The following is a 14,348-nucleotide window of genomic DNA, read 5'->3' on the forward strand; positions in this document are numbered from 1 at the left end:
TGCTGAAATGAGAAATGTAAATTAAGTTGTAAGTCAAGTATTCACCAAATTCACCTAGATATGATTTGGAAAGGAAAAGGATGTGATTTAAGGATTTAATTGCTCAGGAGAACTCACCATTAAGAGTTTTTGTACATTGCAAAAGATGGATGAACAAAGTGAGCTTCTGTAGCAGTTTTCCTTATTACTTTGTACTTTGAGCGATAACTGTGGAAAGGGAGCAGCTTACTAAAACCATAATGAAAATTTCCCACAGGTACTAGAGCAGTGTGGTTAAAGCTGATGGCCAGAACTTAAATAAAAAAGAAAAGAAACTTAGACTGCCAAATATGTAGCTGAGCTGTGTGTGGCTGAGTTTGTAGAAATTTTTAACATAAAGGCAACCTTGTACAAGTAAGTTTTCGAATGTAATACAACATTTTCCCCACCTCCCTGGCACTACTTTTTTCCTGAACAGAAGACCACCACTGTACACTTTAAAGGATAAAGTGTTCTGATTTGGTTGTAGGCAAAATACTTAGGAGATGAGAAATAGCTGACAGTGTGCTCTGGAGAAGAAAGGATTTGTTGTAGGGAAGATAAGTGTTAAGTACCACAAAGGGTCATAAATTTTACTTACTGCTGAAAATACCCCTTACCAAGCTGTGTAAAATTTTCTAAGACTCAAATGGGACTGAGAGAGAACCTGTACCAAAAACTTCAGCAGGTCCTTTTTGAGAACATTCTGTTCTCCTACTTCACTTCAAACACAGGAGTGTGAGTAAGGGCAGAGTGTAGGTTGTTGCTTACTAGGTAAGCCACAGTTGGCAGATATTTTAAACCAAGATGAGTTTCATTTGTGACTTGTATTGCAAGTTTGCTCTGACTGCCAAAACATTTCCAAAGTTGAACTAGACGTATGAAAAATATTTTCCTATCATTATTGTGCATATGCCAAATACATAATTTATTTAACCCATTTTACAGAAACCTCTTGCTAAATTATTAGCGTTGCCTTTCAAATGAAGCGTGTGCCATTAGAGCTTATCTAGAGGCTGCAGATTCCTCCAGTGCTGTTTCAATGCTACTTAAATTTGCAGATGCTGAGTAAATCTGTTGAGAAGGTTTTGTGTTCACAAAAGCATATTAAGAAATTCAGTATTGAAAAAATAAGTAAAAAAACCCAAAAATGCTTTAAATCCACATATCTAAAGGAGGATGTATGGCATCCCCTTTTCCCCTGATGGGTGTCTTATTAGGTTACAAGAAGGGCATCAGGGGTATAAAGTTGGTTTGACTTTGTCATGTACTTTGTGCAGTTTAAATATGCACATGAAGAGAGTTGCACATGTTGTGACGTGCTTCCCTGTGAAGGCGAAAAGCAGAAATCCATACTGTTCCTGTGCCAGAAGACACACGCACACGGCGGCGTGTTCCTGGACTGTTTTCTGAGCTTTAATGGAATTGCCTGTAACAGAGTTTACCCAGCACAGACTGAGTACAAGTGACTCTTGCCTGTGTTTGCCTGAAGCTCCCCGGGCCAAACATATTGGCCATCATCTGTATTACAGATTGAGATGGTGGCCCGTTTCCCCCAGTTTTCTCTCAGAAGTCTTCCTAAGCGAATAGAGGCCATCGCAGCGTTCTGTCAGTCTTCTCCAGCAAGCCTCAGCCACGGCACTGTTCCCTGCCACCTCTCTGAATCATTGCCAGTTTTTCTTGCTAGGTAGTTGTTCACTTCTGCTCCTTGGGATTTTTCTGAATTCCCTCTCTTGACCAGGTGCCTTTCTTTATATCCCAGGAGGAGGCAGCTATCTAATGATCAGTTAAACAGATTGTAGATTCTGAAATTCTTGATGAAGAAAATGAAAGTCAGGTTGGTTACCTTCAAGCAATACTTTAGCAGGTTATAAGGTTAATATGTGAGAGTAATTCAGAATGTTCTTTAGTATATTTGATACTTGAGTATTTGTTGCAGTTAGCTGGTTTTCATTTGAGCAGCATTAATAAGTGAATGATCATTTTTATCTAGTCCTCTCTTAGCCTTGCTGCATCACAATATCAAACAGCAAACAACAGAAACTAATATAATCCTAAAACAAATATAAGTAACAATAGCAAGCCATCAAGCTGTTTTTGTTGTAATGTACTGCTTTTCTTTTAGAATTTTGAACTTCTCACGTTTCTGACCGAATATTGCAAGAGCTTACTTCTGGAATTCTGTAAATTAATGGTGCATACCTTTATTCTGGCAGTGCTGGATGTCAAATTTGCATTTAATGGAAAATAACTTTTAAATGCTGCCCAGATTTCTAGACTGAGAATCAGAATACCTGTTCTTTCTTTCTGTATGTCCAGACAGTGATTATTGATTATGGTAATCATAATTACAGAATTACAACATTCTTTGATAATGTCTGAAGGTCTTTATAAAATGTCTTATTTGCTCTAACCAAGTTTCTTTCTCATATTTAATAAATTCCCCTATGGTATTTATTTAAGGTATAGAAGAAGATGCATATATTCTTCCAGATTAATTTGCCTTTTGTACAGCATTGCCATTGATGAACCACAAGAACTAGTAAACTGGCTTGTTCTGTTTCACATCTTCGCTGATGATTAAACCTGGAAATATTTGTGTTTCCCTCTGAAGTGTTAGGCATCTGTTTTGCAAAGATGTGCACCATGCAGTGTTTTTAAGGAACATATTTGGAATCCAATCAAGCAATTTTAATTAATACAAATATATCTGCATGTACTAGTGATGCAAAATTAACCATGAAAATGCTCTTCAGTATTCAATACTGACTTGTATTAAATTGTTATTAATGAATAAAATTTATCTAAGTAGCATCTAATCAGTATAAATTTATCCAAATCAATTGATTGTATGAAAACATAGTTAATTAAAATATAAACTTATTATTTAAGGAAATCAAGCAGTTCCGGATTGAACTTACTATATTTTAAAGTCCTAACTATTTTTAAATCTGAGAAAAAAGCCAGTGTCTTTACAGTAAGCGTAACAATGTCACTGTTACTAAAAGTGCCTTTGAATTTATTTTCTTTTGTTCTATAAACAAACAGTGGGATCTTGACCCCATGGAAGCCAGTGAAACTTTTGTCACCAGTTTAACTGTGCTTGGGATTTCCCCTAGAATGTTAGGTGCAAAGCTGATATCAAGTACGAAAATAGCTTTCAGAAGAGTAATTTCTCTTGCAGTGTTTCTGTGAAAATTATAATTTTGTTTGACATTTTAAAAAATTGCATGCATGCATGCGCACAATCGATACAATGTAGTTTAATAACAGAACTTAAATATCATTGTAATTAAGGAAGAGCTATAGAGGCTTGCCTAGTTGATAACCTGTTCTACAAAAAACTTTACAACAGTTTACATTGAATCAAGAGAGAATGAGTTCCTCTAACATCTTTGGTGCAGCTGCCCATTGCTTTAGCCATAGCTGAGATAATTAATGGGGTTCAGGAGGAGTATGTCCACGTAGTTTGTCCACAGGGCTGCTGGGTAATACAGACTGTGAGATTAGGCGGCTGTGGTCTATGTGCAGTCTGTGGGGAAACCTCTCCATTTTAACCTGAACGGCAAATGATGATTCAGTTTCCTTTCCAGTGAAAAATTGTTTTAGGAGCTACTCCGTGTGTAGGAACAGTGAAAGACAGAAATGAATGCTGTTGCTTCCTGAAAGATTCTTAATTAAAGCTTCACAGCTCTTCAGAAGGCTCAGTGGAAAGGGAAGCCTTCATGCCATCCTCTCTTCTGCAGGTGTTTTGCGGGAAGACCTTTGCAGAGTTTCTGAAACTAAACATTGCCAAACTTGCAAGCACCTGAGCTTGATTCTAACATGTAAATGGATATGAAATTGTGGTTGGATACTTTTTAGTATTGGAAGCCCACAGATTGTAAAAATTCATGTAAATAAAAATAAATTTGCTCAGCAGTTTAAAATTGAACAAAGCCATTCCTAGGGCCAAAAAAGAGAGGTTTTGTACCTTCTTTGCTATTTTTTTTTCTTTAGAAGTTAAGATGAATGCTGGTGCTGGAGATAAAAATCAGTATTATCATAACCTCATTTGCAAAGCCACAATAGTGGCTTTTTTTAATAGGGTGTGGCATACTTCTGTAATGTCATACATGCAAAATAATTAGAGAAGAAAACGTTTTCACAGCCTGTTTTAATCTATTGGATTAGATGAAAGTAAAGATTTTCATTTTTGCAGTGTATGGTTAGGTAAATGAACAATTAAATTTGTGCTTACTTACAACCGTAATAAAATGCTACAGCGCTTTTGGGATGTGGGCCTGTTGTGTTTTCTCTGAATCTGATTCTGTTGTGCTGGTGTTTGTTTGTTTTTGTTTTTTGTTTGGTTGGTTTTTTCTTTCCCTTTAGGAAGGAAGAACTAGAGAGGAGGTAATTCAAAGCTCTGGAAAACTGAGTTTGAACACCTGAATCACTTTGGAGTAGGTAGTGTTCACTCAGGCATTCTAAAGAAATTCAAAGTTGAAATAGATTAATTATTAGTTATAGTATGTAATCTGACACTTAAAACTGTCTCAGAACTAGTGACTAATTTGACTAGTATCCACTTTTAAAAAAATGATTATTGGTTGAAATGACATACCACCACAACTTATTTGTGTATAGGACATGCTAGTTGAAATCTTGAGAAATAGGAAAGAACACAGTATATTAAGGAAGAGTTATCACAGCTTTAAAAAAAATGCATTGTAGATATTGAGATCAACAGAGTGAGGATATGTATTATTACTTAAAAGATCTTATCCCTTCATTTCCTCTCTTTCATTTGTCTGCCTCTTTAGTGTGATCATATCTCCCTCATTTTGTTTTGCAGTGTTAAATACAGCTTTCAGCTGTTCCTAAATAAAGAGTCCCTCTCTTTCTCTGCTTAAAAGACAGAAGTAATTTTCCCCACCTGTTACAGCTTGAACGCATTTTCTGTGAATGCAGCTGACCTAATATTGAATACGATTTCTCATGAGGGAGGCCTTGCCAGTGTCTTGTGCAATGGTCTGGGTACTCTAACATCTCCTCTAGTCTAGTGCAGGTAGGGTGCCAGTGGGTGAGTGTGGGTAGGCTGCGTGCCAGCCTGAGTGGGTCACTTTAAGTACAGCACTGTGCTGTATGAGCCCTTTTGCTCCCGTCTTGGATAGCTGAAGAACCTTCGGTGCTGCTTTCTACGTCCGCAGGTGAGCATGGCCATGGTAGATCTGCCACATCTCTTGTGTCTAACAACCAGTCATTGACATGGTCTGCCCTGGGTAAATCTACCTAATGTCTAATTCTGTTTTCTTTGAACATCAATTTCCATAATTATTCCTGTTTTCAAAGTTTGTTGTGTGTCAGTGTTGGGTAACTTTTTTTGACCCTACAAGCTGCATACCGAAACCTTCATATAGTTCAGAGCCATGGGACATTAACCATAAATGTTGAGGAGTCAAAGAGAAAACATGAACTGTTGCGGTTCCATCCTATCAGTCTTCCGTGGTGGAAATTGTTTTATCCGCCTGCACTGATCACTTAGGCTCTTAGGAGTTTGCTTCTAGTTGGGATATCACCTTTACGTGTCACAGTCCCTAAATTTCCGGATACTGTTCAACGTTCAGGCTGACCTTGCTGAAGCTAGTCAGTGTAAATGCTCTCCATCCAAGAGAGGTTTCAAGGGGGATTGTTCAGAATTTTAATGTTTTGAGTTCTACAGCTTTTCACTGTGTAAATCGCTTGGGGTTTGGGTTTTATTTTTAAAAGGTTTAGGCATCAACAGGCTTGCAGTTCCTTATTTTATACCTTAATCTTTTGATTCAACTGTTTTTGTTTGCAGATGTTCACAATTTGAAACAAGATTGTAATTAGGTAAGCTCCCTGGTACTGGCAAACTACTTTTGCGCTGCCTTTCTGAAAGGAAAAATACACACTGCTGAAAACTGTAATTGAAATAAACCACTCTTTATTCTTTGCTGTAATTGCCATAATGTAATTCTGAGCACAGGTGGGAATTTTCTATTAATAGCATGTATTTAGAATAAAAAAGAGAAAATGGCAAGGAATCATGCCAACATTTGTTTCCAAAAGAATTCTACAATTACTTTAGAAAGGGCTAGTAACAAATCATTTCCTAAATGACAGGGTTTGTTTTGGTTTGTTTTCATTTATGTGTTTGCATGTTTGCGTTTTGAAGCTATTTTAAAATTTTAGTATTTTTAGTATTGTATGTTTGTATCTTATTTCCAAGGGTGCCTCCCAAACTCCTTTTTTGTCCATCCTCACTGCTGAACTGCATAAATACTCCCAGGTATACTACTTGATTGGTATGTATTCCATAAATACAAATGACTTACTGTGCTACACAGAAAGCACACATAGACCCTGAGAGATCCCCCGAGTGGTCACAATATTCACAGCTGTTCCGGGAACAATTCTTTAACTCCAACGTACACAATCTTAATTCGTATCAATCCACTTACTGAGCCTCTACTAAACAACTGAAACTTCCAGAGAAATTAAATCACTCTCTATAAACATGCCATCCTCTGACATAATTTTGTGTCTTGTGTGAAGTAATATTCCTTCCCATCTGATTGTTCCTATCAATCAGATAATACCCTGAGGAATGAAGACTTATAGTTGGTTTACTGCAAATTTTATTCTTGTATATGAATATGTAAGCACTCTTAATATTGGTATTGTGGGGAAAGGAAAGAGGTTCACAAGCTGACTGAATGAGAGAGGTGATTTTTTTCTTTATGTTTAGATGGGTTGTTTTTCTTTCATTTTTCTATCATCATTTGCTTTTGTGTCACGGGTCAGGATACACAGTTCTGTCTATCTGCTCTGCCCTGCTGGGTCAATATTTTATATACAACTGAGAGAAATATATGTATTGGCTATTTTTACTTCTTTTCAAACCAAGTCTTGATTCATCAGAAGGTGAAGGGAAAATAACTTTTAAAAGCTCTGAGCTTAGAAGGAAAGGATCAGGGGTGTCAGGAGCTGGATGAGAACCATGACAAGATGCCAAAGATCTGAGGATAATCCTGAGCAGTAAATCCTATGGGCTATTCACCAGGTAGCCTTATCTTACAGTACCCTGTCTCCCCACCGAAGATGACATTGTCTTTGAGTGTATTACTTCTGAAATGCAAGGGACTGTCTTCTTAAAAAAAGAAGGGGGAAAGTTACAAAGATACTAGATAGGACCGCTGTCCCATTAGTCTTTCCCCAGTCATGCTTCTGCACACCAACAGCCCAGCTGATCAGCAGATGGGGGCAGTTGTAGGCTCTGTGGAAGGACACACAGCTCTTCGTTGGCTTTCTTCTATTCCTCAGGTAAATTTGACCTTATGGTAATGGGGATTTTGCTTTCTTCAGAAGATGACATAGCTCAGAATAATTCCCTTATTGAAAATTTTTCTGCGTGTTTCACGATCTAAGGATTTCTTCTTTGAGGTGAAATTGGTATTTGAGCATTTGCACCTTCTTTATGCTGTCTGAACATCATATTTTTTTGTTTGGCCTCTCTCTCCCTCTCCCCATTTCTGTGTATAAATAATCTCAGGAATTTTTGTCACATTCAGGAAAGCTGATCTCAGAGATCACCTCTAATTCTGCTCTTAACACTACATTCAAAGAGTTTGTGTGTGTTCTTTTGGTCAGCCCAGAATTGGTCAGGCAGTTGGACTAGATGATCATTGTTGGTCCCTTCCAACTGAAATATTCTATTATATTCTTTCCCCTCCGAGGTGTAGTACTTTGGCTTTATTTGTGTTACATCTCGTTCACCGTTTGTTTTCTAAGTCATATTCTCTGACTGAATAAATAAGATAGCAATAGTTTTACAACAAAAATTTGTTTTTTGTTTACCTGCAAATTTTATTCATGTATTAATTCTTGCAGGCCACTGGAAGAGGTTAGTCTGTAGTGTGATTACAGCAGGCTTTGGGCTTTCATCAGTTTCAGCGGAAGTTCTCCTATGAAGCCCTGATGTTGAGCCCATATGAGCAATATGGGTCCTAATTTCTCTATCTGCAGTACCTGCTTCTGAGTTATTCCCTGCTTTGTGTGTGGAGGGGTTATAACAAATTTTAAAAGCCTTGTTTAATCTTTCATGTATTTTAGGATCTTGACGGCGCTATAATAGGGAGACAGAGTTTGGAGATGGACATCAGAAACCTCCAAGATAAACTGACTGCTAACCAGAAAGCTTTGGATGCCTCAAAGTGGGAACTGCACAATCTGAAGAAATCTTCCAGTGAGCTGGATGGAAGCTTGAAGAGCAGCAGAGAAGAGGCCAGGACTGCTCAGAGCTCTTTAGTGGCTTTTAAAGAGCAAATTGCTACCCTGCTCAGCGGTGGATCTGCAATAGTTAAACCTTCCGAGAAGGCCATTTTGGAGAGGATCCAAGAAATAAATTGCAAAGAGGCCAGTAAAGAAATAGTAAGTCAGCAACTCACCCAATGTATGTATTTATTCTCTTTGGATCCTTTTTAATTTTATTCATCTGTTAGAGTGTTGTTTCCTTCTGCTTAGGTTTTGAAATTACAGAAACTTTTAATTTTGTTGTCTACTGATTTGAGATAATAAGTGAAAAGCATCTATGTTTTATTAAGTAAGAAGAGGTCAGGAATGAAATTAATAATAGATGCTGTTAACAAGAAAAGGCATGGAATGGTCTTTCAGTTAAGACACTGAAATTTGGTTTCAGTGCCACTTAACGGACATCAAAAGTGGCTGTGTGGTTGCTATGATTTAGTGGAATATGTGAACAAGTATGGATTTGCTGCTACAATAGTGACTTCAAAGACTGACCTGTTTCTCAAAGCAGACATAATTGATGAGTTGCCCCAGGCAACTTCTTTCCCTCCAATCCTCAAAACCTGCACCTAAAAAGAAAAAAGTATTTTTACACTTAGAGTTGAACATTGTTGAAACCGTAACTGTTCACCATCCAGGAGAAAGGCAATAGGAAGGCAGCTGGGTATTCCAGTGCTCTGGCTCGAGGGGTTTTGGCTGGTAGTATTTGCAAAGGTGTGTTTGCATGTACAGGTAGAGAAGGGACAGCTCAGGAGGAAGGTGAGGCAGAATACAGTCTGACCAATGTCAATATCCCGACACTGCACTGAAGTTGCTCACTTGCTTACGTGGGCATGTATTAATTTTGTCAGCGAGGACTATTATTTAATTAAAAGTCACACACTAAATCAAAAGCTGTTTTCACTGAACCACTGAAAAACAACTTATGTGTCCTTGCCAGATTTTAAGATTCTAGCATCCTCTGCTGATGTGATAGTTTTTTATGTTAGCAAATGTTTTTGTATTCTGTCCAAGATTGGAAATAGCTCTTGAAAATATCCCTGTGCATTTTGATTAAATATTTTGTTAAAAAATACAAAACAGCTCCCCTATACCTTAGTTTGAGAGTCAGTGTGCCAAATTTCAGTGAAAACAAGCTTTGTGAAAATTATTAACATTTAAAAGTGATCCACTGAAGTGGAAGCGTGGCAGCAACTTTTTAATGTAGAAGCTCTTTACAGTTTTGCTATATGTCATGGAGTCTTGTTTCCATAAGCAAAATGCTTTCAAATTGAAATCTAATGAGAATTTTATGTGCATGTGTGTTTGTACTGTTTGGTGTTTTGGCATACAGTACACTCTGAGATGTTGATTATTTTGAGAACTGCTGAGAAAGGGAAATTTAAGTTGACTGGTAGCTATTGAGTAAAACAGGTTTCTTCCTGGGAATGCTGTCAGGTGACCTGCTGCTTTTGTAAGATTCAGTTGCGGCTAAGTCCATTTGCATACTGCATTGAGCAGCTGTTAGTCTCTTTGTGGATATGCTACAGTACATGCATAGTGAATGCTACTTAGTTCTTATTGTTCCTGATTTTATTCCTAAATATTAGCTTTACATGCTGGGTTGCCCACTTGATTGTCCTGCAGACTGGTAGTATTGGGGAGGATTCAAACTCTTTATTTTGTTGCAGATAGGAACTTTTCCAGCTGCTTGAGAGGAATGTGACTGGTTGTCCAAGTAACAGCGTTGCTTGGAGAAGTCATGTTCTGTTACAGAGAACTACTGTAAAATATACAATAATCAACTGTTCTTTTTCTAAACAGCTGTGATTATTCTTATTTCAGAGGTAAAGAAACTGATGTTCAGAAAAAGAGGTAGTTTTCCATAACAGTGTTAAAATTCATTTATTTGTGTGCTATGCTCTAACCTCTCTCTCCCCCTTCCCCCCCTCCCCAAGACCTGTTGACTTTTGCAATGGAAAATAACTCCCTTTTTTTTTTTTTTTTTTGGGGGGGGGGGTGTCTGAGGATGGTGACAGATTTGGTTTTCAGTATAATTGCTATCAAAAGTAAATATATGTGCTAAAAGGAAGGCTTTGTTACTAAGACAGAGCAGCTATCAGATCCAATCTGCCGATGTCTAAATCTGTGCTTTGGAACCAAGATGCTGGTCTTAGTTGCCAGCTTTTGTTGGTTTATTTTTATATAGTAGAGGAGCAATGTCAGGTATGTCTAGCGTAGCATTCTGCCTCTGCCAGCAAATACAGCAATTGCCTGCTATACTTCTAGCAATACTCCCCCAAAATGCTAGTCCTTTCTAAAAAAAAAATTGTGGCTCGGTTTCCTGAACCATAAATATTAGCTTTAAATTTAATATTGCATGGTGAATTTGGTCATTGTAGTTGAATGATGAAGTTTTGTGGATCATTGTATTTGCTAAATATGTTAAGTGATGAAGCTTTTGTGTTTTACTGCTATGACTCATTTGGAAAAATTTATTTGCATTGCCCCAAAGTGAACTATGATTCTAAAGCAGTGCCAGCATCTATTCTCAGAAGAGTTTCTACATTAAGATTAGGGGCTTTGAAATAACTAAGCTAAAATGCCAGTATTATTCACCTATGAATCTGTTTCTAATAGAACATTGACTTTATCATCAAAAAATTGTTTTACAGTGAACTACTTTTCTTTCTGCAAATCACAATTAAAGAAAACATTTTCTAAGGTTCCACTTGTAAGGAATATACATGTTGGTATATATGTGTCAGTCAGACTCCTGTTGCATCTCTGGGTGAATTTCTTTCCAGGATTTGGATATAACATCAGTGTTAGGATATGTATGCTGTACTATCAGTCAATCAAGAAAAAGGTTAATTGTCTTCAGGTAGGATTTCTTATAGACCTTTCAGTAAACTGTCAAGTCTTAAGACCCACAAACATGAGTCATTAAACTTCTTGGCAGGGTAAATTAGCCTCTACTGTTGCTGCTGCCCAAGCTAGCTTGTTTCAAAACAGCCCCTTTGTGGCTGCAATCCAGCAGCAATGCCCGGACAGCTAGGTATGAATCCAGCAGTCAAGTGCCTTGCTGCTGGAAATTGAAAATGTGCTAATGAATATGCAAATGTATAATGGGGAGGAGGATTACAATTAGGTCTTTCCTTTCCCTGAGTAAAGATTGCTTCATTTCTGTCAGGACATTGCTGCAAGCAACTTGCCTTTGCAAACTAGATTAGTGGGATCAGGAAAAGACAATGCAAGAATCTGGGAGAAAGAGGACTCTCCCTGTTTGAGTGTTTTGATGCCTTCTCTAAACAGGTTTTGGTTTTTCATTTTTAAATCATCACTGCAGCTCCTCTGGGAGTTTTGTGTGTAGGATTGTATACAATAGATGAACCGGCAAAATGTTCATCTTTACATCCAAGCCCGGTCAGCTATGTCTGGCTTACCTCTGCACATGCACCTGTCAAACAGAACTGTGAAAAGTTTAAATTTTAAAAGGCCTGTGAGAAAATTACTCACTGCAACTGCTATAGTCAGGCTTCCTCTGAAACTGCTATAGTCAGGTTTTCTGTGAAATCTGAAATGCTCTTGAAGATTGTCTCCTAATTATGGTGATTTTGGTATCTGAAGGGCATCTGAGTTAGTCATAGTCTGAATACTAGCCCTTAGCATTAACATTAGCAAAAATTGTAATTTCATTTGAAAAAAATCGGCATATACTTTGACAATGTCCAGCGGTAGGTTTTCTATCGCAGGATTAAGAAACTGCTTTGAATCGGTGTCCTAATGATCTCTTCAGCAGTTATAGTAAGAAGTGTATCATCTGAATATGTTTGGACAGCTCTTGGGTGTTTTTGTCATTATTATTTGCAATATACCAGAGGGGTTCATGGGCACCTGGAGTCGACGGCCAGCAAATGTTCTCAGTTCACACAGAGCTCAGCCCTGCTATAGGGTCTCTGGGTTCACGTCCTTTCTGTTTGACAAGTTTTGTTGGATGTCTTTTGCAGCAAATTAAATTCATATGGCCAAAACTGTTTCTCTTGACTACCTACCCATCTGACCTGAGATACGAACAGCTGATCTGATTGTGGATTGTCTTAATTTTATCAGGTTTTGCCATTGCATATTGATATACAGACTCTTAAATGCCAAAATTGATTAGGCTCTACTACTGCTCCCATTAAAATCTCCTGTTGTTCTCGTTTCTTAATGATTTTTATGGCAATGTTATAAATGCATATTTAGTTTTAGGGATTTATCCACTTTACCCTTCCAAACAAAAGAATTGAGTGGAAAATAATCTGGGAAATTAAATTAAACATTGATAAAAGCAGAGTAATATACGTACTGACTTAGGGCTGACCAAGAAAACCCCAACCAACTAGAATGTGAGAAATTATTAGGAAAAAAGTTGAGAAGAAAATTAAAAGCATAATTATGCCACTGTATAAATCCATGGCTGCTGCATTCTGAGTAGCACACACAGTTATGATTATTTCATTCAAAAAAAAGGCCTTCAAAAAGTACTGGGAAGGGCCATGAGAGTGTCTAGAGGCTTCCATGCAAGGAAAGAGTCAACAGACAAGAATTTTTCTGCTTAGGATGGTGAGTGCAATACCGTAAAGCAAAATACAAGTTGTAAGTACCATGATAAGAGATGTGGCAGCTCTAACGCTTTTCAGCTGGCAAAGAGCCAAAAAAAAAATTGTACTAGGCACACACATGTTTGTGCATATATAGGTACATATAAAAGAGTGGAAGTTTACGATAAGATCTTAAACACCAAACCAGAACAGTATAGCTTATTGATTGTCAAGATAATACTAAGATGATGAGAATATCTAGTTGTTATTTTGGGAAAGAGGAAAGAAAATTGCCACCGTGATGTGAAGGACTTTGTAACTTCATCCTACACACTGCTTTTTTGCACTCATCCTAAGTCCACCATGTGCCTGTCTCTGTGACTTTTGGGCAGTTGAGGGAAATGCCCTAATGACTGCGCAGCTGTAGCCAACTTTCTGTTCTGGTGTGCTGTGGGGCTGGGCCTGGTGCTTGCACATGCCTTCTTAGCACAAGGAAAAAAAAAAGCGCAAGAGAAGAATAAACTTCAGGAAGATTTTACTGAGGGTTATTTAGTTGTAGCAGGGATGAACCCTGCTGTCCCCAAGGTAGGAGCTGCCCCTGGAAATGAGTATTTGCAACTTCTTGTAACACAAGAAATAAAAGGTCTTTGAAATTATCTGGTAGCCACATTAAAACAAAAAGCAGGAAGTATTTTTTTGCAGGCTGGCTGATCAAGCTGCACAAGTCATTGGCAAAGGAAATTGGGGAGGTCAGAACTGCAGGACCAAAAGTGCAGCCTTTGTAAGTCGCTGGATACAGGCATGGGTGGGTAATAAGGGTGCAACTCTATTTTAGGAAATCCCTAAGTTGTTGATTGTCCCTAAGCCAAGGATGAAGGTTACTCCAGGATGCTCTGGAAGATAAGCTGACAGCTTGGTGGTTTTGTGGTCTCACCTTCTGTGGTATGATCGCTCACCTTCTCATGTTTCTGGACCTTTGAAGCCTGTAAAAGCCCCATGCGGCTGGGCTGCACCCAGAGCCGCTTTGCAGCCTGATAAAGGGTTCTCCAGCACCAGTGCGTCTCTGTGGACACAAGTTACTGAAAGCTTCCCCCTGCTGAGTGATATGTGATGCGGAAAAGCATAAAATGGGGGTGGTGGTGGTGGTGGTGTGTGTCTTGCAGGTTTTTTTATTGTTTAGTGTTTTCTACCACTGTACGAGCAGCAGTAATTTCTCCGCATTTTTTAGGCGGGTTGGGTGAAACTACTGGTTGTATTTAATTGCAGTCTAAGTTGGAAACCTTTCCGTGCCATTAAAATTAATGGGAGTTTTGTGTGCTTATTGTTCACTTTATTAACAGGAGGCAAACAGATGCTTAAAATGGAGAGACTGCTTGGAGATGAGTGTCTGAACACTGAGTTACAAATGCAACATAATCAATTATGTAACCAAATAATTATATGACAGTAAGAAGA

The 14,348-nt window shown here is 38.1% G+C and overlaps 1 protein-coding gene across 1 annotated transcript in view; it reads left to right on the forward strand.

Annotated features, from left to right (window-relative positions):
• CCDC170 (coiled-coil domain containing 170) overlaps positions 1-14,348 on the forward strand; it is a 37,827-nt gene that overhangs the window by 11,002 nt on the left and 12,477 nt on the right. The window contains exon 5 of the mRNA XM_009324142.1: positions 8,134-8,451. Coding sequence (XP_009322417.1) covers positions 8,134-8,451 — 318 coding nt within the window. The remainder of the gene's footprint in view (positions 1-8,133; positions 8,452-14,348) is intronic.

This window comes from Pygoscelis adeliae, unplaced genomic scaffold, assembly GCF_000699105.1.
Source record: "Pygoscelis adeliae isolate BGI_AS28 unplaced genomic scaffold, ASM69910v1 Scaffold105, whole genome shotgun sequence".
Taxonomy (NCBI): Eukaryota; Metazoa; Chordata; class Aves; order Sphenisciformes; family Spheniscidae; genus Pygoscelis; species Pygoscelis adeliae.